Source organism: Lathamus discolor, chromosome 6 (assembly GCF_037157495.1).
Source record: "Lathamus discolor isolate bLatDis1 chromosome 6, bLatDis1.hap1, whole genome shotgun sequence".
Classification (NCBI taxonomy): Eukaryota; Metazoa; Chordata; class Aves; order Psittaciformes; family Psittacidae; genus Lathamus; species Lathamus discolor.
Window position 1 is genome coordinate 89,212,598 of NC_088889.1, and position 25,525 is coordinate 89,238,122.

Below are 25,525 nucleotides of genomic sequence, written 5' to 3' on the forward strand. Positions count from 1 at the left end.
CGGGGTGGTGGCACAGTGGACAAGGAAGGACGGGCACCCCTGTTCCTGCTTTGTTCCTGGTGGCTCCCTGCAGCTGGAAGGGCCACGTTGCCACCCAGCAGATTTAGGTGCTCAAATGGGTGGTGAACCCCTCCGTGGGCTCAACGGGACGGGGACAGTGCCTCTCTGCAAGGGTTCGGCACCCTGGGTCTGTGCCACCCATGGGACCATGGCACCATAGAATGGGTTGGGTTGGAAGGGACCTTCAAAGCTCATCCGGGTCCAACTCCCTGCAATGGCAGGGCCACCTTCCACTAGAGCAGGTTGCCCAGAACCACATCCATCCTAGTCTTGAATGCACTGCCCAAGCACAGCGTGAGCCAGCCCTGGAGGCTGCACCCCAGAGGCGTGAGCCAGCCCTGGAGGCTGCACCCCAGAGCACCCCTGTATTTGGGGGGATGGTTCTGGGGGTGCAAGCCCCACACATTGCACCCCATGGCTGGGTGGCCAGGAAGGTCCTGGGATATGACACGGCGCTGTATGGTGGGGTGTCACTGCACTGTATGGGGGATCTGTGCACAATGTGCGGTGTGCTGGGGTTCATGCGTGAAGCGGAGGGAGCAGTGCATGGCACAGGGGTCACAACACGACGGGGCAGTGCATGAAGGGGGCCTGGTGCACAATGGGGGGGGTCCGTGCACTGCAGGGACAGGGCGCGGGGGGCCCCACGCAAGCCCCCCGGCGGGGCCCGAGCCGAGCCGAGCCGAGCCGAGCGGAGCCGAGCCGAGCCGAACCCGCCCCCCGCTGTCACCGAACCGCCCCTTCGCCACCCCCGAACGGCTCCGAAGCGGCACCGCCGCGCCCTCCCCTCTCCTTGCACCCCATTGGCCAGAGACGGCTTTTGTTAACGTCGTAGCCCCGTTTGTATTGGCCAGCGCTGCTGCCCGTCAGCGCTGAGGCCCCGCCCTCCTTTCCGCCTGGCTCCGCGACGCTGGAAACTTTGCGGGCGGCGCAGTCGGTGGCGGCTCCGGCAGCACCGAGCACCCTCCGGGACCCCCCGGCCCCCCCGCACCCGGCCCCGCGCCCCGGCAGTGCCCAGCTCCGCAGCACCGCGGCCTTTGCGCGCCCTGGGCGCCATGCGCGCCCGCTGAGCCGCAGCGGAGGCGGCCGCGCTGCGTTGCGCTGCGGTCTCTGCGGTTCTTAATCCCGTCCGCTTGAGCGGGGCCGGTGTCGGTGGGGTCGGGCCGTGTTTTTCCTGCCGCTCCGCAGGCGCCGGGCGGAGGCCGCGGCCCGCGGGGAGGGCGGGCGCGGGGCGGCGATGGGCGCGGCGGCGGGCGGGCGCTCCGCGGGGCGCTGAGCGGGCTCGCAGCGGGCGCGGGGCCGCGCCATGGCCGCCAAGGACAACCCCTGCAGGAAGTTCCAGGCCAACATCTTCAACAAGAGCAAGTGCCAGAACTGCTTCAAGCCCCGCGAGTCGCACCTGCTCAACGACGAGGACCTCAACCAGGTGGGACCTGACCCCAAAACACGCTGGTTTACCCCCAAAATCCGGCCCGGGGCCACGCCCCCTGCCCGCCCCTACGCGTCCGGCTTCAGGGCCTTGTGGGGTGTCTGCTGGCCCCCGTCTGTGGGTTGTGTGGGGCCCCATAGGTGCACTGTGGCCCCGCGGGTACCTCGGGGTCCGCTTGGGGTAGCTTGGGGTGCCGGGGGTGGCCCATGGGTAACCTGTGGGTCCCGCACAAGGCCCCATGGGTGCCTGCTGGCCCCTTTGGTTAGCATGGGTTCCTGTAGGATCTCCAGGGGTCCCATGGGGTGCCTGCTGGTTACACGGATATAATAAGGCTCTGGGGGTGCCTGCTGCTCCCATAGGTAATGTGGGCTGTTGGGGGGGGGGTGTAGCCCTATGGGGTGCCTGCTGGCTCCACTTAACAGCATAGGGACCCACAGGTGTCCATGAACCCCATGGTGTGTTCAGGAGCCCCATGCGTGCTCTTTGGTCCCATAGCTTGTCCAGCGATCCCATGGGGTGCCTTCTGACCCAGGTATGCCATGGGGCACCCAGCATCCCTACAGTGCCCACTGGTCCCTCAGTGCTTCACCCCTTTCCTGAGGCCATCTGGGGACCAGCACCAGTGCTTTGGGTGATCCCAGCCCTTCTTGGGGTGCATGGCAGCAGGTGGGGGGGTATCCGGTGGGATTTATCCTGAAAGTCCTGGGAAAAACTCGGTTGTAAACCAGACATCCCCTCCTGGATGTGCTGGACACATCCCCCCCATCTTACAGCCCCCCACATTCCCAGGGGGACAGGGAGGTGATCCCGGCTCCTTCCCAGTGTGGGATCTGCCATGTCCAGGCCTTCCTGCTCCTTCTTCCCAGGCCTGACGCAGGCCTGGAGGCTTGGGATGGGGGGGGGGGGGGTTGTGTTTAGGGTTGTAGGGGCCCATCCATGGTGTCGGGTTGCGGGAAGCAGAGCCACCCTCTCTTCTTCCACACCTTTCTGTGCCGGGACTGACATCCCCGCTCCCGATCCTATTATGGCAATGAGATCAGACATATTGCTGCTCTCGCTGGGGGGGCGAGGGAAGGGGGGGGGATAATGAAATCTGAAGGCTAATATGGAAAAAATGTAACTGGAAAAAATGCCGTGGTGTGTGCGGGAAGGGGCGGGCGGCCGGGAGCGTCGCGGCCGTGCCCAGACAAAGGAGCCATCCCAAAGGGGGCTTGGGAAGAGTCCTGGCCGGCTCCTTCCCACTGCCCCGATTGGGGTTTTGCTGCCTCTTTAGTGCGGTGCTTTGATTTTCAGTGGGGGGGGGGGGTCAAAGCGTTGCACGCTGCCTGCTCCTGCCATGGGGAGCCAGGGCTGTGTTTTGGACAGCCCCCCCTGTTTGCTTTGTCCCTGTCAGCGTGGTGGGTGACCCCATGGAACTCCGGCTCCAATGGGGATAGGGGTCGGCCCCGCAGCCGGCTCCAGCCCCGCATGCAGGGGCTCGGGTTGGGAAAACCAATCCTGCTCTCGGCTTCTCCCTTTGCAGCTGGGGTGAAGTAATCCCGCTTCCCAGATAAGATGGTGGCTCTGGTAGCGTGTGATGCAGGCGCGCACCCTCCCGCCTTGCCGAGGAGCCCCCGGCCGCGGTATTCCCAGCGCTTCCTTGCCACCCATCCGGATTCAGGCTGCAGCGAGGAGCCTGGATGCGAGGGTGTGCTCCGGCAGGAATAACGGTTCATTTAACAGCTCGGGGTTAGTCTTCCTTTTGAATTTAAGTTCTAGTCAAGCTTGGTGTGGGCAAGGGGGGGGACCCCACACCGCTGCGTTAGGGCTCTGCGCTCCGTACATCCCACTCAGCCCATGGATCGGGATCGCGTTGGTGATTACCTAGAGTCAGGCTGGAAAAGGCTTTTTGAGTCATCTGACCTTTCCACTTGGCTTGCAGGAAAGGTGAAGGTTCTTCACACTTACGTACTCGGGTCTCTTTTGGCTTTTTATGGCATCCAAATACCTGTGTTGGTGTCAGGAGCTGCTTCCCGGTGTGCTGGAGCCCAAGTGTGTGTTTGTCACCAGTATTTAGTGGGAGTAATGGATTCCCGTTGTACTCGGAATTAGGAATGGGGCTGGGAGAAGGGAGGGGGGGAAATCCAGCTCCAAACATCAGGATTAATGAGCTGGAGCTCTCTAATAATAATCAGACTTAGCACTTCCAACTTCAAAGGGCTGTGTGGACGCTAAGTCCCTAATCCCGGGAGCGCTGCGTTCACGAGTTGTTTTTGTGTGTGGCTGCGCTGCCGTTTGGGGCTCAGCGTGACTTAGGGCACCTCCGTGTGGTCCTGCTACCTGTTGGAGCTCCGATTGTCCCCCATGGGGCTGTAGGTGGGAGGTGATGTGCTCTCCATCCCCCCCCACCCCAACCTGTGTTTGACCTCCTGGGGCGCCTGCTTTGGCATGGGAAAAACCGGGTCAGGAACTGTGTCTGCTTCCCCTTTGGGACAATCTGTTGCTGGGGTTGTAGGAACAACCCCTGATGTTCCTATGGGTCTCATCTGTGTGCTCAGAGCCCTGTGCAGTGGCAGGTTCTGGCCTATGGTCCCTGGTAGATACAGTGCTGTTAATGGCTCTGTCCTGGCTGCTTCACTCACCCGTCACCAGCTCACCTTGTGCTGCCCTTTTCCCGGCAAGGGAGAAATTCCTTGTTCCTGGGAATTCCCTCTTTCCTGGCAAGGTGTGCTTGTGCTGGCACCGCACCGTCCCCTTTAACATCCTGCAGAGGAGGTCAGCTTCACAGAGCCTGCCCTGGGAGTATAGCTGGTTCCCTGGAACTCCCTTCTGCTTCCAGATGAAAGCCAGTTCATTGGGACCCTCTTCCCAAGGAAGCCACCCATGGCTCTGCAGATCCATGGGGGTCCCCGAGGGGTCCCCACTCTCCACACCAGCTAGCCCGGACCTGTGTGCACGTGCCTTTGGCTCATAAAGAAGATGAAGCCCCCCACAACAGGAGCAGGCTGGGAATTAACCTCAAAACTCCGCTTGGCCTGGATTGGAAGAAGAGCAGAGCGTAAAGCAGTTGCTTTTAATTTGCTCCATGCATGTGCTCTCTCGGGGCATGGGGACTGGCACAGATAGAGGAATGTGAGGACGTCTTTCCAGCTACCAGTGCCTTTTTTTTTCTCCCTTCCTTTTGGAGATCATGGCATGGATGCCCAGAGGGACCACCCAGTTAGAAAATGGAGCTCGCAGACTTTTCCCACTGCCTCTTCCCAACCCGTGATGCCCCTGCTCAGTGCTGGGGGTGGTTATTTCCAGCTCTCCTCCATTGGACATGATCACTTTTCTACTGTTCTGGATGCTGGACAGCCCTGAGGCTGGGGAGTGTCGGCTCTGGGGCATTGCATCCATGGGGCTGTGATGCCCTGAGCTAGGGTCTTAACCCTGCCTATGGGCATTGTCCAAAGGGCGGCAGGGTGAGGGATCACGTCCCGGGCATGCTTTTGCTTCTATTCCCTGCTCTTGGGGAAGGAAAACCCCCTCTTTGCTGGAAGCAGCCCCCGCTCTTGCATTCCCTGCTCCCTGTTGTATCATGCTGCAAAAATCCGCCTGTACTTGACTGATTATTAGGACCAAACAGGGGGAGATTCTCTGCAAATGTCAGACCCGCCTCCCTTGGGGACTTGGGGGGCATGGCCAGAGGGTTTGGGGTGGGAAGAGTCATGGGGAATGGGCAGCATTCCACCCTTGGAGGGCAGGGATGTCACGTTGGATGCCAGGCTGGGCTTTGGATGCCCTTAACCCTCGCCGTGACCCAAGGGAAGGGACATGGTGGTGCCTTTGGGTGCTGGAGAGCCGTCTCCTTCGCACGCTTACTTGCTGCTGTTGTTTTGCATGGCGCCGCACCTTATCTGCTCTGGCACCCGAGGAAGTGATAAATCCCCTCTCCAGCGCTCCAGAGAGATGTTGTGGCTTCTCGCAGGCGCTGCGGGAGCCCGTCGTGGGAGGTGGTTAGATACGCCTGCTCCCTGCGGGGCACGCTAGGCTGTGGGGCTGCTCAAGGAGCGAGGAGCTGGGATTGCAGAGCCTGTTCCTTCCCACTTCCATCTTGCTGCTGCTGCTTGACAAATTGCCTGTGCACGCTGCAGCTGGCCTCTTCCAGCTCTGGCTCCCGACTTCCCAAGCTCATGGCAGCGCTCGGACGCAAGCACAGCCCCAGGGCCAAGGTGTTTGCTGGAGACTGGTTGTTTGCACGAAGGGCGAATTCAACCTTTCCCCTTCCTGTTCCTCCGGTCAGTCGGTCTCTGCTGCTGCCCACACACTGCCCAGACAGCTCCTTTCCTTTGGGGTTTGCTGATGGCAGGGTGAGGGTTGTTGGGGTGCCAGGAGGGCTGTGCTGTGCACGGTGCCCATCAGCCGCCCCATGGCAGTGTCACCTTGTGCTGCTCGCACCCGAGGTCCAGCCTGTCCGGTCTGGTTTGGTCTCTTCCTGCACGTTGAGGTGTGTTGGTGGTGGAAGCCTGACCTGGTGATTTGCAGCTTCAGCAGCAGCCAGCTCGTGCCCTCACTTGTGCTGTGTAAATGTGGCTTTGCAGGAGAGCAGGAGGTGGATGGAGAGAGGGGGCTCCAGGGTACTGGGGCTCTAATGGTCCATGTGGCATCCTGCTGGGAGCATGCAATGCCTGTCTCTCATTTCCTAGAAACTGTGCTGTGAGCAGGAAAGCCTGCTTGGGTATGGCATCCCATTCCCTCCCTAAGCACCACGTCGCCTTCCCCATTCCTGCTAGGTGACAGCAGCTCCGACGCACCCATCAGCGATGTTCTCTCTGGCTCCAAGGTGTGCAAAACCGAGAGTGGAGCGGAAATGTCCCAGATTTCCTCTTTTGAGGTTGCAGCTGCAGCGTTTGCAGTGAACTTTCCCTTTGAGCTGTGCCACAAACAGATCCCTACCTCTGGGGAGCCCTGAGTGGTTTAGGAGATGGTGCACAGGGGACCTTATTGTCCCCCACTCTGTGCCCATGCTTTCCTATGGGTCTGGCTGAGAGCTGTGAACCCATTGCAATGCAGGGAGCAGTGGGCTGCTTTCAGACAGGTTCCTTTGGTGGCTGTTGGGACTGAAGCCATAAAGGTGGTGGGATGGGAGTCACGATGTGTTCACCCACAGCCTGGGCCAGGCTGGGGACATCATTTTCTCATGGGGCTTCTGCTTCCCAGTGCCCTCTGCATTCAGTGCTGGGAGGCAGAGGCTAAAGTTCTGCTGCAGCAGTCCATTTCCCCCCCCAACTCTTACCGCTCCGTTGCCAAGCCTGAACAAAACAAGCCCTGCCTCCACCCGAGACAGGCTCATTACGTCCGCCGGCAGCCTAAACAGATTATCCCTCCCGCCACGCGCTCCCAGCCAGGGCGCTCTCCTGGCCATGGATTCGGGCTTTCCTCCCAGCACATTGGGATGGGTAAGGGCTGGCTGTGGGAGCATCCCCAGCTCCCTAACAGGGATGTGGGTGCTCTGCCATGGAGCTAAATCTGAACTCTAAATTAGATGATCTTGAGGTCCTTTCCAACCCTAACTATCCAATGGTTCTGTGTGGATGTCAGTAAAGCTTTCCTGTTCTGCCTTGTGCAGTGAGCTCTTACAGGGCATTGTATGCCCAACTGGTGCGCATGAAGGAGGGAAGAGGTGAAGGTACCACCACCAAGCACAGCAGATGTGAAAGCCTGTCCAGTGATGCTGGTTAGTGTCACAGCCCACCTCTGGCCCTCTGTGGGCTGTCATGCTCCTGTGCCCCATCCTGCCCACTGGCAGGAGGTGACAGTGCCTTCTCTGCCCTGGGGATGTGCAGGGGTTCCTGCATCGCCCTGTGCTTTGGGAAGTGCTGTGTGGCTCTGCATATCCTTTAAGCCCAGACCCCCAGCTGCTGGGAATCACGTTCCCAGTGCCGGTGGAGCTGCCTGGGGTGGTTTGTCCATGCCTGGGCAGCATCAGCACAGCAGCCTGACAGCTTTGTGTAAACCGAGCTGGGGCCACTTCCTTCTCTGCTTCCTTCCCACTCTCTGTGCTCCAGCACCAGCCTGGGGTGCTCAGCTGGAGGCAGCATCCTCCCCTGGGTGCAGCATGGGCCATGGTGGGGCAGTGACCTGAGAGGCAGGTGAGGGGCTGCGGAGCCCATCCTGAAGCTAAGCAGGGCCGGGCAGGATCAGAGGCGGGATGGGTTACCTGGGCGTTCCCAGAGGTGCGACAGGAAGCGGAGCGATGGCGAAAGGGTGTTTCTGTCTGAGTCAGCCTCTGCTGATCCCGTAGGATAGGACACAACCAGGCACTGTGGGGCTCCAACCTCACGTCCCACCTCCTGTTCCCCCTGTGAGGTGCTGTGGCCACTGCTTTTGGGTGGCAAGGGGTGCAGATCTCTCCCAGAGCGTGAGGCAGCAGCTCCAGCACCTCCCGGCCCAGGCCATGGTGGGTGGTTGGCTTCGTCACCGCGAGCTGTGCCAGAGGAACCGGCTCTCCTCTTCCTGCCCGCCCCGTGAGCGTCACCCCACCCCAGCGGATGCTCCGCACCGCCGGCAGCTGCCCTCTGCTCTGCTTTCCATGGCGGTCTGTGGCTCACCCCTCGGCCAGGTACAGTCTGGATAAAGGCAAAGCTGTCTGAGCATCCCGTGTGGTTGAGGGAAAGCCACCTGGGATTGCTCTTTGGAGCTTGTGGGAGGTGGACAGGGCTCTGTTGTCAAAGAACCTTGGGGCTGCTCTAACGCTGTCGCACAGCGTGAGGTCGGACGGATCTGCTTGGACAAGGGAAGTTTTCCTTCTGAGCTCTTAGTGCTGAGCGTTGCATTTTCCTCCTCTTGCTGAGCTCTCTGGTGTGAAGCAATGCGAGGCTCCAGCTCCATCCTGGTGCAGTAACCCCCCCCCACCCCGGACCTGCCTCCCACAGCCGCTTCAAGCAGGTTTATTTTAAGCCTCACTTCAGCAGGGCCATTCCAATGCAGGTGTGATGGGTTTATTTCAGACATCCCTTTTTATTTAGGCTTGTACCTTTCCGGGCTTGGTTTTAGCAGGAGCTTGTTTTGGGTTGGCTTTAAAAAGCACTGCTGTGTGTTCATGTGTTGGTGGGTGGAACTGGGCTGCCCACGCTGCCTGGCTCAAATTCCTCCCTCTCAGCTATTTTGGTTTCAATATCTGAAATTGGACTCTTCTGCTGAAATAAGTATAGCCCACTGGTGCTTTTTTGCGACACCGGAAAAGAAATGACCGTGCTTGGTGTTAAGGGCATGGTTTTCAGGTGCTCAATGCTTTATATACAGTCAGTTGAGCCAAAAGTGGAGTGGTTGAGGGGAAAAGAGTGTTTGCTGAGGGGTGTGAGCCAGGCTGAGCTAGGATGGGGTTTCACACCTGCAATACTGGGTTAAGGCTGCTTGCTGCTGACCCAGTTTGGTGTCCCCTGTTTGGGTTTCACTGGTATCTGTCCCTGGTGTGGCACTTGGATTCGCCTGCTGCCTATCATGCTGGGGACGGATGGTGCTGGGGTGCAGTGGGGTGCTTGGGGATGGTCCTGCCGGGAGGGCTGCGGTGCTGTGGCTTGTGTTGGGAAGAGATTTTGCTTGTGGGTTGAGTATTTGGCTGTGCACAGAGGGGAAAAGAGGGGGACAGGGAAGGTCTGAGCCCTATAGGCAGCTCGGCTGCCCATAGCATCACCCCTGAGGGTGCTGCCTTGGTGTGGCAGTGCCAAGCATTGGGAATGCTGTGTCCTGCTTACATTGTCATCCTCTGCCTTGTCCTTGAGTGATGGAGACTACTCACAATATCTTCTCAAGCATCAGAGCTGGTTGCTTAGGGCTCAATGCGTGTGCCTCACATAGGAGTTTGGGGACCCCTTTTCCTGCTATAGTGACCCACTGAAGGCACTTCCCGCCCCTCTGCTGGGTCACCTTTGGTTAGTTACTTGGAATTCTGCCTTTTCCCTTATAAACCAGAAGGGAAATCGGGGCAAGGCCATTGCAGGTATCCTTGCCAAGGCCACACAAGTGACTGCAGCCGCATCCCTGCACCATGGGGAGTGGTGGGAGCCTCAGCTCCAAAGTCCTCCCCTTGCGTGGGCATGGGGTGCGTCACGGGCACCTTTGGGTGGGGGCACGGGGCGGGTGGATGCCGGGGTGTGCCGGGGGAGTGGCAGAGCGTGGCTCATCCCACCGGACACGGGTTGGGCACAGAGCCGGTGCTGGAGCGCCATGGGGGCCATGGGCGAGCAGGGCATCAGCACCCAGGTGAGCAATGGGGTGACACCAAACCTAAGGAGGGCTTTGGGGTGTCAGCAAAGCCCCTGGTGTGGGTGAGGCTGATGCTGGCTGTGGGAACAGGCGGGTGCAGGGGTGCCTCAGGCCAACTCCTCCAAATCTGATCCCATTCCCAGCACTCCATTGTTTTTAATCCCCTTTAAAGCGAGGGGGAAGGAAGGAAGATCTTCTCAAATCATGTTTTCCCAGCTGCTGGCAGAGGAACACCTAAGGCTGAGATACCACATTGTATGGGGGGGGGGGGGGGGAAGAGAATAGATTCTGTTGTTTCTTTTCACTTCATAAACACTAAAAGGGCTCCTCCGGCTTGTTTCCAGTTTGCTTACTCAGTGCTTCATGCGTTTGACAGTTTTGGGTGCATAGGCACTTTCTTCTATTGTTTGCAGGGATTTTTCCAGAGGGGAAACTTTTGAACATTACAAAACCACAGAAACTGGCAGGAGGAATCTCAGGGAGGTACCGCATTGGGAACGGTGTTAAGCTGTAAGGAAAAACCAGAAAGGGAATAGAATGGCAGCAACCAGATTAGCCAAAGAGGAGCTGGGAACGTGGGTCCTTGTTGCTGGGTGCGCGTGGATGTTTCATGGTGGGAAGCAGCGTCCCTGCTCCCAAAGCTGGATCTGCCCTTGGTTTCCTCACTCCTGGTACCTCTGTGGAGCCGCCTCTGCGGTGTGGCAATGCCTTGCCGCTCTTGCACCAGGATTTGGCCCCAGCCCTTGCCAGGAATGGGGTTGGCTAATAGTTTGCAGCAGGAGTGGTGCCTATAGGATTTTGAGGGGAGAACATGCCTGGTGCCCATCCCACCGCCCACCGTAGCGTGGCCTTGCTTTGTGCGGACTTCTGTGTGTGCTTGTATGCCCAAAGCACTGGCGGAAAGAGCCTGGCTATTTTGTTCCACTGATAAATGGTGCTGGAAGGCATTCCTTTCCGGGTATTCTTTCCCTTTCTCTTCCCAGCCGGGCTGAATGAGCTGTTTTTCCCTCTGCCTGGCTCTGACCTTCCTGCGTGCTGGGCCCTGGGCTGCTGGGAGCCGCTGCTGGGGAGGAGCGGGCTGGCAGGGGTGTGGGATGTGCAGTGCAGGGGAAGCGGCTGCGAGCTGGAGAACTGCCAGCAATGGGTAGTTTTTCCTCTCTTAATTAACAGAAGGAAAACATGGAGCTCTCCTTGGGAGCGTGTTTTTGCTGTGGAGTAGAGGCATGCTGCTCATGGCGAGGGGAAGGGTTGTCAGTGAGGATGAGCTCTGCAGCTGGGCAGTGCTGGGGAGATTGGTGCTCTTGGTACAATGCAGAAGCAGCTGAGATTGGAGGTTGTGGTTGGGGTTTTACCTCATCCCGAGTCCTCATTTCAGTCCTGTGTGCAAATGGGGTATGTAAGACCACGGGTTGCCATCAAGCATCAGTGTCAGGGTTCAGTTTGCCAGTGAACTCATGTAGCTGCCTTCACGCCAGGGTCTGGTACCGTGGTGCTGTTCCATGGTGAGCTGGTTTCCTTTGTGCCTGACGTGTTTCTCTGCTGTTTCTTTGCAGGCCAAACCCATTTATGGTGGCTGGCTGCTGCTGGCCCCGGAAGGAACGGACTTTGACAACCCTGTCCATCGCTCCCGGGTAAGCAAAGCCAAACACTCTCTCCCTGTGCCGCGGGTAGGGATGGCAGGAGGAGCAGTGAGTTCCTGTCCTTGCCCCAGGAGTGCTGCAGGCACCTCCGCGCATCCGTCCTCTTGTGCAAACCAGGAAGCTGGGAGAGGTTTCCTGCAGCAAGATTCGGATGCCTGCTCTGGGATGCCAGGTCTCCTGTGCTGGGCAGCAGGATGGGGCACTGCAGTGCTGGGCAGGCTCAGTCTGTGCAGTTTTACTGCTTGCTGCTGTTGCTTTTTGATGCTTGATTGTGCTCTGATTTGGCCGGATATGGGCCATGCTGATTGGGAAGGCTCTCAGGCCAACAGTGTGGGCTGTGAGGCTCTGAGCTGTGCTGGGACCATCAGCAAGGCACCCAGTTTCCCTTTATTTGCTGCAGCTCATCATGGGCATGCCCAGAGGCTTCATCCCATCTCCTAACGTGGATACCTCTGTGTCAGGTCCTGCAGCAAGGATGGGGCTGAGAGATGATTCCTATCTGCTGTAACCCTATGGAGCTCTGAAGCTGAGTGCATTGGCAGCAGAGCAAAGCACACTCAGCTCCTGCCCAAAGGGGTTTGCTCGTGCCTTGCAGAAGCATCATCGCGATGTGGGGGCAGAGCATCCCCCACTTTCCTGCCCTAGGGGGTTATGAGGCCCACAAGTATGTGGCCAGGCTGAAATCCCTTCACTGCTGGCTTGTGACAAGGACTCCCAGCCTGTCCCCAAACTGCTCGTCCAGGGAACTTGCTGCTGAGGCCACCAGGACAGGGCTGTTTTGATCATGGGAGCAGTGGCAATGGCCCGTGAACCCTCTGTCATGCAGCCAAAATGCTCTCAGAGCTGAACTCAGGGTTCTGATTCAGCCTGGGGTATGTGGGGCATGGTTTGGAGTCACAGCTAATAGCAGGCTTGCTGGCCCAACATTAAGGAGACATGGGACTCTGGTCCCCGCTAGAGCAGAGGCTGGGTCTTGTGGAGGTCTGCAGGGTCCTGGGGAGTTCTGCTTGTCCCTGAGCACCTTGGACTTTGCCCGAAGGGCTGAGAAAAGCAAGATAAGAATTGCTGCACTGGGGCTATGAATCTGGGACCTTTTTCCTTTCAGCCTGTTCAACCAGTTTGTGCTCTTGGCTGAAAACAACCTGGCACATAAGGGAGAAAAAAAAGGCACTTTTCCAGCCAGATCAGTTCTCCAATCTGCTCTGCTGCAGAAGCTGCAGTGCCAGGGGAGGCAGGGCCTGGGTAAAGGAGGGGCAGTCACCATCCAAATTGAGCTCATGCCCTGCTGGGGGACATGTAATGTGACAGCCTGTCCCCCTGCAGCGCTGGGTGATGGAGTAGATGTCACAGGGTGAAGCTGAGGGCTGGGAGCACTTAGTTGGGGATCCTTCTGGTGTTCAGCAGGTCTCTTGGAGAGCGGTGACAGGGCTTGTGGGCATCCTTTGGGAGAGGAGGAGGAGGAAATGCCTGGTTCCAGCCTAGTAGCTGGTGGGTTTTGTCTCCTGTATGGTTAAACAAGGCCAGCTTGGAGTCTGTGTTGTGGTGCTTAGTGAGACCTGAGCTTGTGCCCTGTAGTCACAAGTCCCTGCCACAAAGGGATTTTGGTGCCTTTTCTCTCTGCCCTGGCTTTCTGATGTGCAGCTCTGGGTGCCCCTGGCATGGCCCAGGGCTTGGTGGGCACTGCTGTGACCATTGTTGTCTTCCCTTGCAGAAATGGCAGCGTCGGTTCTTCATCCTCTACGAGCACGGGCTGCTGCGCTATGCCCTGGACGAGATGGTGAGTGCTGCCATGGAGGTGCATGTGGGGATCAACCAGGGCCGCCTCTGCTGCTCGTGGAGCAGCCTTGGGTGATGCTTCTGGCACAAGGCATGGGGAGGTCTCTTCAAACCAATGAAGAGCTGTGCTTGCTGGGCTTGACTTAACGCCAGGCTGGGTTTGCGTGGAGCGTCTGTGGGGGATATTGGATTTTGGAGCCATGTGGATCCCACTTGGCATGGGATTGGGATCTCACTGCTGACAGATCCCACACTGGTAGGGAGCACTAGGGGTATCCTTAAGGTTGTCCTCCCTCTTTCCTGCCCTGATCCTTGGTGCCAGCTGGGGATTGGTGATGGTGAATCACCTTGGCAGTGCCCTGCCTACTGATGCCCACAGAAGTAGGTCAGCTGGAACACCTTCCTGCTGCCTGCTCTGGAGCTGCGGCCCACTGCCAGCACTGCTCCCCTCTGTAAAACAGAGCAGGGAGCTGAAATGAAGGGAACCCCGCCTGCTGCAAGCTGCAAAGCAGAGCCCATAATCCCAGTGGTTTTATCCTCCTGACTACAACAAACCCATGGGAGGTTGCCTATGTTTGTGTGTGCCAGCACACACCGTGTGCTGGGATGTGCCTGGGCGGGAGGCTCGGGACGCCAGGCGTGCTGGGATGTGGGGCAGGGACGTGTGGGGACCTGTGTCTGCAGTGGGGAGGTGCCTTGGTCTTCCTCTGATGCCTTTGCGAGGGCACCGTGCGATGGGGCACAGCAGCACAGCGAGCGTTGCTCGAGTTTCATGCCTTGGTGCTTTGTATTTATTCCTTGGGGTTGATCCAAGTGTCCTGAATAATTGAAATGGCTCGGGAAGGAGCAGCGGAGGCTTTTAATATGTTTTTAGTGTCTCAGCAACCTGGTGTTTCATGTCCGATAAGGAGAGCTCTGTGTGACTGGTTGGAGCAGGGAGATGCCCCAGTTCGAGGTAGAGGTGCAAGGATGCTGGGAAGCATAGTTTATGATATCGGTGCTTTGCATCCTGAGGAGGTCGATCTGCCCCAGGGCAGGAGCAGATGGGGAGCAATGCAGCCTTGTTGGCACCACAGGGGATCATTGCTGAGAGCACACGAAGGAGAAGGAAAGCATCCTGCAGTTCTCCAGGCACCTCTTGGGCTTTTTCCCTTTGAAAAAGTGGGAAAACCCAAACTAAAAGGGAGCGTGCACATGTGCAGTGTGGGTCCGTGTCCTGAGCAATGTGATGTGCATCTCCATGCTGGACATCTCCTTGGCTACTGCTCTGCACCCCTCCAGCCTTGTGATACAGGTCTGACCCAGCAGAGCGCTGCTGGGATGGGGCACTGGGACTCCCTGTGGTCCCATGGGAGGAGGGCAGGAGAGCTTGGTCTGGCCTTGCTATAGCCATAGATGGAGGAGATGGTCTCAGCTCCTTCCTCCTCCTCCTTGGGGTCTGACCCATGGTGTAAAAATACCCTCCTGACCTTTCTCCGGAGCACATCTCTGCGTGGGATCCACACTGCTGTGGGCACCAGCTCTGTTAAAGGTGTTGCCTGGCCATAGCTGAGCACAGCCTGCCCCAGCCCCTTCCATCTGCATTGGAGCATCCCTAAACATGGAAGCTGGGCTGGGGCAGGAGGAAAAGCCTCTGAGCAGGACGAAAGGAAAGGTTTTGTTGCTGCTCAGCCCATGCAGGAGCAGGGCTGGTGCGGGGCTGAGGAGTGCCAGAGACAGGGACCATCTTCTGCGTGTGGGAACTTGTCCTGGGGCATGTCCTGTGCTTGACCTTGGGGAAGCTGTTTCCTGCCAAACCACCAGCCCTGATCCTTGTGCATCGGGTGCCAGCATGGCTTGGCTGGCAGGAGCAGGGCCCCTTCCAGCAGCCCATGATGCCCTCGCTCTGTCCATTGTGGCAGGGCTGGGCTCACTCCCTGTGTGCCTGGAGTGGACCACATTGGCTTCCCACCAGGCAGGGCAAGAGCATGGCTCAGGATGCCACAGCTCCAGTGGGTTTGGGACCCACTGTCACCATTCCACAGCATTAGGTTACGATGGCTGAGTGCTGAGGGTCACTCGAAGGGATTGGTGGTACCTGGATGAGGCTGTCAGCAAGCACATCCCTATGGGGTGAGGGATCCCATAGGGGCTTCTTCACAGGGGCAGCCTTCTCAGCATGATGGGAGCCAGGCAGTTGCAGGGATGGGATTGCTGTGCCTTGAACCTCTCAGACGTGGATTTTGTGGGTTGGGCAATTTCTGCTCCTATTAAAAGCAGGAGGGGTGGGCTCAGGAAGGGAGCCCCAGTCCCTTCCAACCCAAACTTACTCATGTTTGGTGTTGGAGTGCTTTGGGTAGAGAAAGCCTTAGTAAAAGGTGGTATAATTGGGCACCAGCCACTCTACTGGCACCCATCTTCTTCTTGAGAGCTACCCGTATCCCTGAGCCAGTCCTGCATCTGTTCTCCTGCTTGGCTGCCTTCTTTTCTGTATGTCCATCCTTCCATCCATCCATCATATTTCCGGTCTGAAAACTCAGACCAGTTCTGCACAATGGTTGTAATGAGGAGAGCATGCACAGGATGTGGACCTCTATCCCCTTGGACCCAGGCTGAGCTGCCAGATGTGCCCCCCGAGGTCTCCCTCTTTCACTCTGGGTGCTGTTTCTCCCTGGGAATGCCAAGCGGAGCACATCCCATCCCTTTCCCATCTGCAGGGAGCGTGCCAGGGGCCCTTCCCAGCTCTGCCGAGCCCTGGCTAAGCCGAGCTTGCTCAGACGTGCAGAAATTCCTCCCTCCCAACCACGGCTGGATGTGCATTGTGTGATTGCTTGGGGTTGCCTTCCCATGCTGAGCTGCTGCAATTACCCCTCGGTGCTGGCTTTTTCCTGCCCTCCATGCAGGGCCAGGTGATGTACAAGGGGTTCAGCTGGAGGATGGCAAACCCACTCCTGCATTGAGTTGAGGGAAGGGAGGAAAGAAGGTGACAGAGAGTCAGGGACAGGCTCATGCATCGCGAGTGTCTGAGGATGTTTGCCTCTATGTGTTCCTGTGGCACTCCCTTGGTTTTCCCCATGTTCCCGTATTCCCTGTTGCATGGAGCGTGAGATTAAAGCCTGCCAAAACACATAAGCCAAGCCAGAGGCACCCAGAGACTTGTTATGGAGGTGGAAGAGTCATCTTTGGTACTTCATATTTGATACTAAATACTCTCTAGAGTCTTCAGCCCTTGCAGGAGCAGCCTGGGCTGGGAGGGATGGTGCTGTCCCTTGCAGGGATGAAGGGGACCCCCTGCCAAGATGATGAGCAAAACCAGTGCTGGGGTGGTTTGGGAGGCTTTTGGTTGAGGTATGAGAGCTGCTACAAATCCAGGGCTGGGATGAGGGGATGGAGCCAGAGAGTGGCAAGTGCAGAGCGTTCGCCTCCCTTTGTTTTGATTGCTGGTCTATACTTAGTGGCTGAGGTCTCTATAAATAGAGCCCTGCTGCGTGGGAACGCAGTGGAGGGGCAGAAGCTGTGCAGGAGGGGTTTGCAGGGATGCAGAGTGCTGTCCCATCCCTCCCTGGACCTCCCACATCCAGCCCTGGATGGATGGATCCAGCCCTGTGGATAGAGCAGCTCAGAGAAGAGGGTTTGGATCTCCAGCCCAGCCTCTTAATGACTTCATGTCCATAAGCTGATCTCTGTGCCTCTGTTTGCTCCTCTGCCACTTCCCTTGGGTTGGGATTTATACTCGGATAGCATTTCTGCCCAGCAAGAGCTGCATCCTCCCTGGAGGTGTTCTCCCATCACACTAGGGTGCTCTCACTGGCTGCCTGGGACTATTTATTTCTCTTTTCCTTTGTGGCTGTGTTGGTTGAAAGCAGGACAAAATAGAGACTCACTTGGGAGCATCTCAAGCATTGCTGTTGTGGATAACTAACACCAAGGTTATGGATATATGTGGATAAGTAACACCAAGAAGAGAGCATCTTCTGGATGGGCTTTCCCAGCTCCCTTGCAGGGGATCAGGAGGAGCATCCCTGTGTGCTGCGCATCCTTATCCCGACAAATTGGCCTTGCTCTATGTCTTGCACCTTTCAGTGTGGCAGGGAAGTGTGAGGATGGGCTGTGAGCCCTGCTTCTACCATATCCCTTATTTGCTGGAGTCAAATAGCTTTCTAAAATGGGGGGGAGAGGAGGGGATATTAAGACTTCTGCTTCTAAGAGGATGCTTAAACCAGTACTTAAACCACCTCCATGCCGGAGTTTACACATGCATATGGGGTTACGTGGTGGTATCCTGTGCAGAGATCCTTGCAGCATGGTTGTCCTGCTCTTAACACAGGAACTCACATAGATTCTAATAGCATTAACTCCACAATGGAGTGCACATCCCTGCTCCAGCCTGGAATGGCTGGGAGGGAGGTCAGGAGGGAGCTGGAAGCTGATGGAACTGGGGTGGGATGAAAAGCGAGACCAGATGGCATCTGGCAATGGTTAGGGGAGCACCAGGACCCCTGGGCCGGGTGTATAAACAGGAGGAGAGAGGCCAGCTCAGAGCTGGGAGGTCTGGCACTGCACAGGGGGCTGCAGGGTCACATCTGGAGCCCTGCACAGCCCCAAGCCCTGCTCCTGGCCATGGAAACCTACGGAGTTAATAAATGGGTGAATAGAGAATAGAGACTGGTGTAAAGCATCAGTGGCTGCTTGGGGTGGGGGGGATCAGAGGGAGGGCGGGATGTGTGCCCAGTGATGCTGTGATGCATAGATGTGTGTGATTATTGTTTCCTCATTGACCCCCCCCTCTTTATTTGGCATTTTGAAATGTCACCATCAGCAGAGCTAATTTTCACTGCAGTTCCCTCCTTTGTCATCTATATTGTTTGGAGAAGCCAAGAATCTGTGCATGTGTTTTTCTCCTCCGTTTTAGATCAAAGCCGTTTACTTCAGTTTTGGCACAGGATGGGAATTCATTGGCAGGGATTAAAAACAAACCTTAAACATCCTGGCCTTTCTGTCCGTCCTTTTTCCACACTTTTTGCCATTTAAGTGTTTCCAAGCTCTCCCTGCCCCCTCCTCCGTGGGAGCACCAGGCTTTACAAACCCCGCTATTCCCTTCATCCCCAGCCTTTTCCCTTCAAGGCCATGATTTTGCCAGTGCCTCTGTTTGCCAGATCTTCAAGACTTTCAGTTTCTGTTTAGCATAAAAAGCTTTTGGCTTGGATCAAAGCATGTTTCCAATTTAGAGCAAGCTGAAACAGAAAGGCTGGGATGGCAGCAGGGACTCCCATCCCGGGTTTCTCCAGTGTGTGGATCTGACTTGGTCTTATAATGGGAAAACTTTGTTCCTGCCTCCTCTGGTTTTCAGTTTGATCTCAACGGAGGGGAGAAAGTCCCACTGGTTTATGCAGTGTTGGGGGAATTGGCTCCATCCAGGATTTCCTGGATTCGTGGCTGTGGTGTGGATGGGAAGTGGTGTAGGACATGAGCTGGTTTGGAAGGGAGTGATGGGCAGCAGAGCTGGGGGAATAACTGGTTTGGTGGGGAGTGGAGTGGAAGATGATCTGTGGGGAGGTTTCACTTGGGATGCTTAGTGCATATCCCAGAGGTGATGCAGCAAAAATCAGCGAATGTTGGGAGGAGTAATTGGGAAGCAGCAATTCATTCTTATCCAGGAGAGCTGGGCAGCAGAGGGACAACTGAAATCAGGGTGCAAGGGAGAAGGTGCATGACACATCCTTGTGATTGCCCTATAGGAGATGTAGAGACAGCACAAGTGCTGGTGGTTCCCAACAGAGCTTGGAGATCTCTGATGGATTTGTTGTGTTTAATTCTCAATACTGCTTTTGGGGAAAGGGATTACTGAACCTCCATGAATGATTCCCTGTCTTCTGTTTCACCTCTTTTAGTGCGATGCCTGGGGAAGTAAAACTGCTGAGCTGCAATAGGGCAGTTCATGGGGGCTGAAAGAGCAGAGGACAGGGAAGGGCTCCTCAGGGATGGCTCCAGCACCAGTCCTGGCACTTGGTCCATGGCCAGGACCATCACTGGGGCCCTAAAAGTGCCGGGGTTTGCAATTTAGGTGGATTAAGCTGGTTCTTTTTCGTTTGTGCTGTCTTGAGCATGGATGGAGGACACTGATGTGGATCCAAGCCCTCCCAGAAGGGTGCTTGGTGCCTGCAGGACCCACTCAGGAGAAGCCCCAATGTGAAGCAGTCTGTGGTGGGAGGTTTGGGAGTTAACAGATGGTGAGAGGATGAAAGCAGAGTTGGGAATGCTCCATAGAGCCAGCGACCTCCTATTGAACAAGCGGCTTTGATGACCTGGCCCAGGTGCTTCCTTCCTGGAAACAACACAGCCCCTATTGTCTTCTGCAGGGCGAGCTGCAAAGCTGGAATTGCTCTTATGTTGAGAACGGGTTCAAGTGGCTCTGTCCTTTCTGCTTTTACCCTAATCCTCCATCTCTTGAGCCCTAGCAAAGATGTTTGTGCAGAAGATGTGTGCAAGGGAAATGAGCTGGGTTTTAAACTGCATTTATCTAGTACATCAGAGGCAGGGTAACAGAGTCACATAGGAGCTTGCAGCAGCTGGAGTTTCTTCTTCGTCCCTTGTGGAAAGCTGGGCTCTGTACCCATGGCCTCCAGCCTGGCTGCAGGCTCTTGGTGAAAGAAAACCCATGATCTGCTGTAAAACACTGATGCAGAAATCAAACCCTCCTCTAACAGGGTTTAGCAGTGAGGATGGCAGAGCTGGGACTGAAATGACACAGCTGATGGCTGAGCGCATGAATCCCCTCTCACGAGCCCTTTGGGCTCTGTTGGCATTCCCACCCTCTGCTGCAGACCTGCCTTTTCTCTGCATCCCACCATGCTGTGTGGGACACACAGCACTCAATCAGTGGCCCCAAACAACGTGGTGGTGACTTGAGTGACAGATGGTAGCCCTGGTATTTGCTACAGACAGTTGCTCCAGTCGTGTTTCCCTCTTTTTCCTTTCCTGGTGGTGGAACTGGAGGCAGTGGGAGCTCTGCTGTAGTCCCTACGGGCTGCAGCAGTGGGTGCCTGATCCCATCTCCCTGCAAGCCAGGGCAGTGCTGGGCTCCCAAGCATCCCCCCCATACCCATCCGCAGACACAACGAACCCACCCAAAGAGGTTTTGCCCCATTGTTGCTTGGTGCCAGGGAGGGATGTGAAATGAGGTGCCTGTGGTACCTGCCAGCAACACCACACGGGGATAGGGCTGGGTTTAATTCTTTCCAGCCCTGTTATGGGCCACCGGCTGAGATCGGTGAAGACCACCAGTGGGTTGGTTTATGCTGGGTAATAGCATCCCTTTTCCCATTGCATAAAGAAATCCCTATAAGTGGCATCCTGGTGGCTGGCACATCCCTGATCCCACTAAAGGTGGCAAGAGGTATCCTGGTTTCTCCTGATGAGATGTGGTGCAGCAAACCCCCCGGTGACAGCTCGGAGAGGAGACCAAAGCCGTGTATGAAACAAGGCACCGAAGCTGCTCCACAAAATCAAAGCTCGTTCCCCTTTATTCCCCGGCAGAGATCCTGTGTTCATTGATTGTTGACATGACATATGTGGCTTGGAGAAAGGCAGCAGCGGCTTCTGGCAGGGGAGGAAGGGGCCGGGGGGGGGGCTCTGGAAGCTGAGATGCTGATTACCAGGGGCAGCAAATAGCTTGCAGCTGCCTCTGCTCAACACGCTCTTTGTGGCTCGTTGCAGCCACTCTTTGGATGCAGCTATTTTTAAGCAAAGGGGCTGGGTGATGCCTCCAGCATCCCCCCTTCCTGCTCCCACCCCTTTCCTGGCCAGCACTTCCTGGCTTCCTCTTGGGAATGGGGGGGAAAAGTTGCCCCCCCCCCCCCCCCCCACCTTGGGGTTTATTTTGGGGTCTGCTTTGGGAGCCGGCCTTGGCTTTCCCCCTGCACCAGTGTGTGTGCGGGGAGCTGGGAAAAGGCAGGGATAAATAAATAGACAATTAGGCAGACATCCAGCTATGGAGGGGGTGTGCTGCAGAAAGAGGCTCCGGCCGCGTTTTGGAATGCCTGAGAAAGCGGTTGGAGCCATGGGCTTCCCACCATCGCTCTTATCCCGATGGAAAAGGGGAGGCTGCGGCTCCCAAGGAGGAGGGAAAAGGAGGGTGGCAGCTCCCAGCCTTGTTTTCAAGGGGGTTTCCTTCCATTAGCATCTCCTAAAGTCGAGGATAAGCCTTGTTGGTGTGCTGAGAGCAGGGAGGGGTTTCAGCCAGCCCTTGGCATGCTCATTCCATGCTGCAGAGCAAACTCCAGTGGTGTTTTCAGGGCTGGAAGCCGAGGTGTGCGCTCTGTTCAAGCAGCAGCACGGTTTGGGGTTAATAAATGACTTATTTGCAGGCCTTGTTGCTCTGTTAGGGTAAGCATTAGTGAATATTATATTCCTGCTTTATCCCGGCCATGCATTATTCATCAGGTTTGGAGGCTGTCAAAGGGACATTGTCAGGTTCAAACTTGCGTGGAGGCAAGCCGAGGGCTTCACTGAGGTTTTGTGAACAGCTTTTCCCGGCGCTGCTGAATGCAGGGTTTTCACTGGAGTCTTCCCCTTTTTGTCTGTGGGGTTTTTGAGGCATTTCGGGTGGGGAAAAAAGGGAGAATTCCCAGGCAGGTTTTGTTATCATGGCTTCTAAGATATAGAAAGTAAGGAAAAAATCCCAGCAAAACACTTCTTGACCAGGTAATGAATGTGCCTTTGGTAATCCCTATTCACTAAGACCTTTTTATTCCACTTTGTCCCTTCAGAGCTGCAGCAGAGACTTCCCTGCAGTCACTGAAGTCACATTCTAAGTAGGCAACCAGGTAAAACAGCCAGTCTTGCTGCAGGTTAAACTTACCGTAGGTGCATCACGTGCGTAGCAGCTCCACGTTACCCTTCACCTCCTTCCCATTGGATTCAGGAGTGGATTTGTCTGTATATTAACACGGCTTCTCTGCGACCTCTTCTGCAGGGAGAGCAGGGGCAGAGGTGCTGCTCCCGGAGCCATGGGAGAGCTTGGGAAGGTTCCCACTTTCCAGGGAGGGTTTTTTCCCGATGTTTTCCTGGCACGCACTCCAGGGCTATGCCCTGCTGCACTCCATGCCATGGAGCTGCAGGGATGTGGATGTGGGTTCTTGCTCTTGCACATCCCATATGTTGTAGCTAGAGATTCCATAGCTGTGGCTCTCCATGATTTTATGGCTTGGGCATCTGCAAGTGAGGTCGTGGGATGCTCTCCCACTGTGGTCCGTGGTGCTCACCACTCTCCTCCCATTCCCTCTGCAGTGGCACTCGCAGTGTTCTCTTTGCTGGGGGATCCCTGTGGAGGGAATGGGTGCACAGGTTGGTTTTAGATGTGTCCCAGCAGCACCTTTAGCTTACAAAGGGGTTTCTGCTGGTTGTGATGCTGTGGTTGGGGAGAAAGGGTGGGTTTTTGGAGCACATCCATCCTCATCCCTTTCCTCCTTGTTCCACCAGTAACTGCATCAGTAAAGTCACAGCAGATCACCAGGGCACTGGGGAGCTACTGGGATATAATTAGGGCTTTGGTTCACTTTTCTGGCTGCTTTCCCATTAGGGGAGGGACAGTGAGGATTATGGACGGAGCAGATGTGTGGAGGAAGGGGACGTTTAGCTTGCACGGGTGGTTAATGCTGTGCAGGCTGATGCCGTGCAGTCTGTAGTCCCAGGGGGATGGAAAAGCCTCTTGGGGCTCATTCCCCTTTGGGGGCACCAGACCCATAGTTTTCCTCTATGCTGGGGCCAAATGAGAGGTTGTGGGGAGCTCATGGTTGTGAATCTGCTCTTTTCCCTGTGCAAGTGCAGGAGCCAGATGTGAGCAGTTGGTTTAGGGAGAAAACGCTGCTCCCCTGGGACACAGGCTCCTGGTGTGTTATTCCCAGCCTTTATCCCTAAACAGGGTGAGCACTCACAGCACTTTTCCCCCTTGAGTCCTGTTTGCAGTGGCCACAACAGCTCTTTGCTGTCTGCATCAGTGCCTCCATTGCACCATGCAAAGCCCAGCTTGGGTTGCTGGCTGGGCATTCCCCTTGCCCTATAACAGCCATGTGTGCCTGTTGGAACCATTTCTGCTTGGAACTGCCTTTCTTAGCCAAAAAGCTTCCTGTTTTATGCCATTTGGCAGAATGACCGGCGGTCAAAGGTTGGAAAACGCTTTCCAGCCACCACCTCCCTCGCCTTCTGGGAAGGTCTGGAAAGTCCTGGCTTGTCTGGAAGCTGCTGGGAGCAGCAGAGAGCAGAGCAGATATGGGGTTTTATATAGGATTGAGGTGCAGGATGTGGCTGCTGCTTGGTTGGCCAACCCAACCCAACCTCTTCTACTTGGGTTGGCCTTTGCAACTCTAGCTGCAGCCTCCCAAGTGCCCTGGGAGCCCGGGTGCGTGGTATTCCCAGCCCAGCAGGAAGCTCTGCAAAGCTCATAAGAGCAGTGCTGAGGAGTAATGAGATTTCCAGACTCATTTGGCTGGATTCAGGAGCTTCCACTGAAGCATCTGCACTCATGGGAGTTGCCCGAGCTTCCTGCGGATCTGGTGCTGCCCTTCCCTAGGGTTTTCCTCACCTCCTTATCATTGAGTGCTGGTGCAAGGGGCTGCGTTGATTGTCTTTAGGGGTGAAAGTGGGGGCTTGGGGAAACCCCACCACATGGGGTGTAGTGCATGGCTCCAGCAGGAGATATGCAGCATGGGATGTAACTGGTGTTGCTTTGCTGCATCTAGACTAGAGCCTGCTGCTTCCCCATAGAAGGGTGCTGTGTAACCTGTGTCTGTGTGGTGGGGTGGGAAGAGCATTGACCACCCATAAATTGCCTTTACCCACTGTAAATCAAAATCTGCTGGGCCCAAAAGAAGCCATACTGGGGAGAAACCACATCTATAGCCCTGCAGTGCAGCACTGGGTCAGCATAGAGTTGGCTTGAGTGGGTCTAACCCTGTGTCTTGTGAGTGTGCAGCTGAGAGGCGTCTGCTGACTTTATCCATCATGAGGTGGTGCTTTCCTTTCAGTTTTGTGTTTTAGTGGAAAAGGAGAAGGAAAATGTCTGGTTCCTGTGGAATGGGAAGTTTTTTCTTCTACTGAGACACCAGGAAATGCGTTGCCATTTTATGTGCTCTTTTACCGTGGGAAGCACTTGGTGTTTTTCTCTTTGCTCTGTGTGCAGTTCACTGCTTCCTTGAGCTGGTGTAATGCAGGGCCTTAAATTATCCAGAGCTCAAGATGATGGCTGTCAGAGGCGGCTTTGCAGGGCTGTGGTGATGCTGATGGTGTGTGTCTGCTCTGATTCCTCCGCTCTGGTTTGTTTGCAGGAGAGGTTGTGGGGTGGCTGGAGACCAGGAGGCCCATCCCTCCTTCCCCCCTAGGCTGGAGGGGAGATGGAGTCACTTAGGGAGGTACAGGGCTTTGGTTGATTTAATTTGCTGCTTTCCTTTGATGCCTTTTACCTTGGCCATGCCCATCCTTGCTGGTTCAGAGGAGACAGAAGCAGCAGCTCATTCACAGCCCCTTCTCTCCTCTCTGATTTCTAGTCTGCATCTTCCCAAGTCTCCAAACCATCTGATTTGATGCCCCATCCTTGGAAGTGTTCAAGGCCAGGTTGGATGGGGTTTGGAGCAACCTGGTCTAGTGTAAGGTATCCCTGTGTATGGCGAGGGGGTTGGAATTGAGTGAGCTTTAAGCAGCCTCAGCACTGGTGTGACTGGTTTGCAGAGCCAGCCTGGGCTGTTGGGCAGAGCCTGCCCCAGTTTGGCCTCTGCTCTCCAGCACAACCAGCACCCAGGTAGATGCTCAGTGCAAGTCTAGGTGCGGTTGGACAGGGTTTGGATGACTGGCCAGCATGGGTGGAGATCATCCAGCCTCGATCCAAGCTTCCCACCTCCTGAGCTGTCTCCAAAGCTGGCGTCACCGTGTCTGACCATCTCTATGTGCGGGTGACCTGATGAGCCCTGCAATGGGGATGTGGTGTCTGATGTTGTTTTGGTGGAGCCCTATTGCTGCTGGGGAGGGACATGTGAGCTGGCGTGCATGGAGGTGATGGTGTGTGCATGGAGGTGATGGTGTGTGCATGGGGGTGATGGTGTGTGCATGGGGGTGATGGTGTGTGCATGGGGGTGATGGTGTGTGCATGGAGGTGATGGTGTGTGCATGGAGGTGATGGTGTGTGCATGGAGGTGATGGTGTGTGCATGGAGGTGATGGTGTGTGCATGGAGGTGATGGTGTGTGCATGGAGGTGATGGTGTGTGCATGGAGGTGATGGTGTGTGCATGGAGGTGATGGTGTGTGCATGGAGGTGATGGTGTGTGCATGGAGGTGATGGTGTGTGCATGGGGGTGATGCTGTGTGCATGGGGGTGATGCTGTGTACCTGGCAGCACGAGGTGCAGGGAACCACTTGGGA

General features: G+C 56.2%; 1 protein-coding gene across 2 annotated transcripts in view; it reads left to right on the top strand.

The window, feature by feature from the left end:
• Positions 1 to 952: 952 nt before the first annotated feature.
• MPRIP (myosin phosphatase Rho interacting protein) overlaps positions 953 to 25,525 on the top strand; it is a 74,075-nt gene continuing 49,502 nt past the window's right edge. The window contains exons 1-3 of one of the 2 annotated variants that reach the window (XM_065684644.1): positions 953 to 1,486; positions 11,272 to 11,349; positions 13,070 to 13,135. In XM_065684644.1, the coding sequence (XP_065540716.1) occupies positions 1,367 to 1,486; positions 11,272 to 11,349; positions 13,070 to 13,135 (264 nt within the window). In that variant the 5' untranslated portion in view covers positions 953 to 1,366. The remainder of the gene's footprint in view (positions 1,487 to 11,271; positions 11,350 to 13,069; positions 13,136 to 25,525) is intronic. The other variant, XM_065684643.1, reaches the window with a different exon arrangement.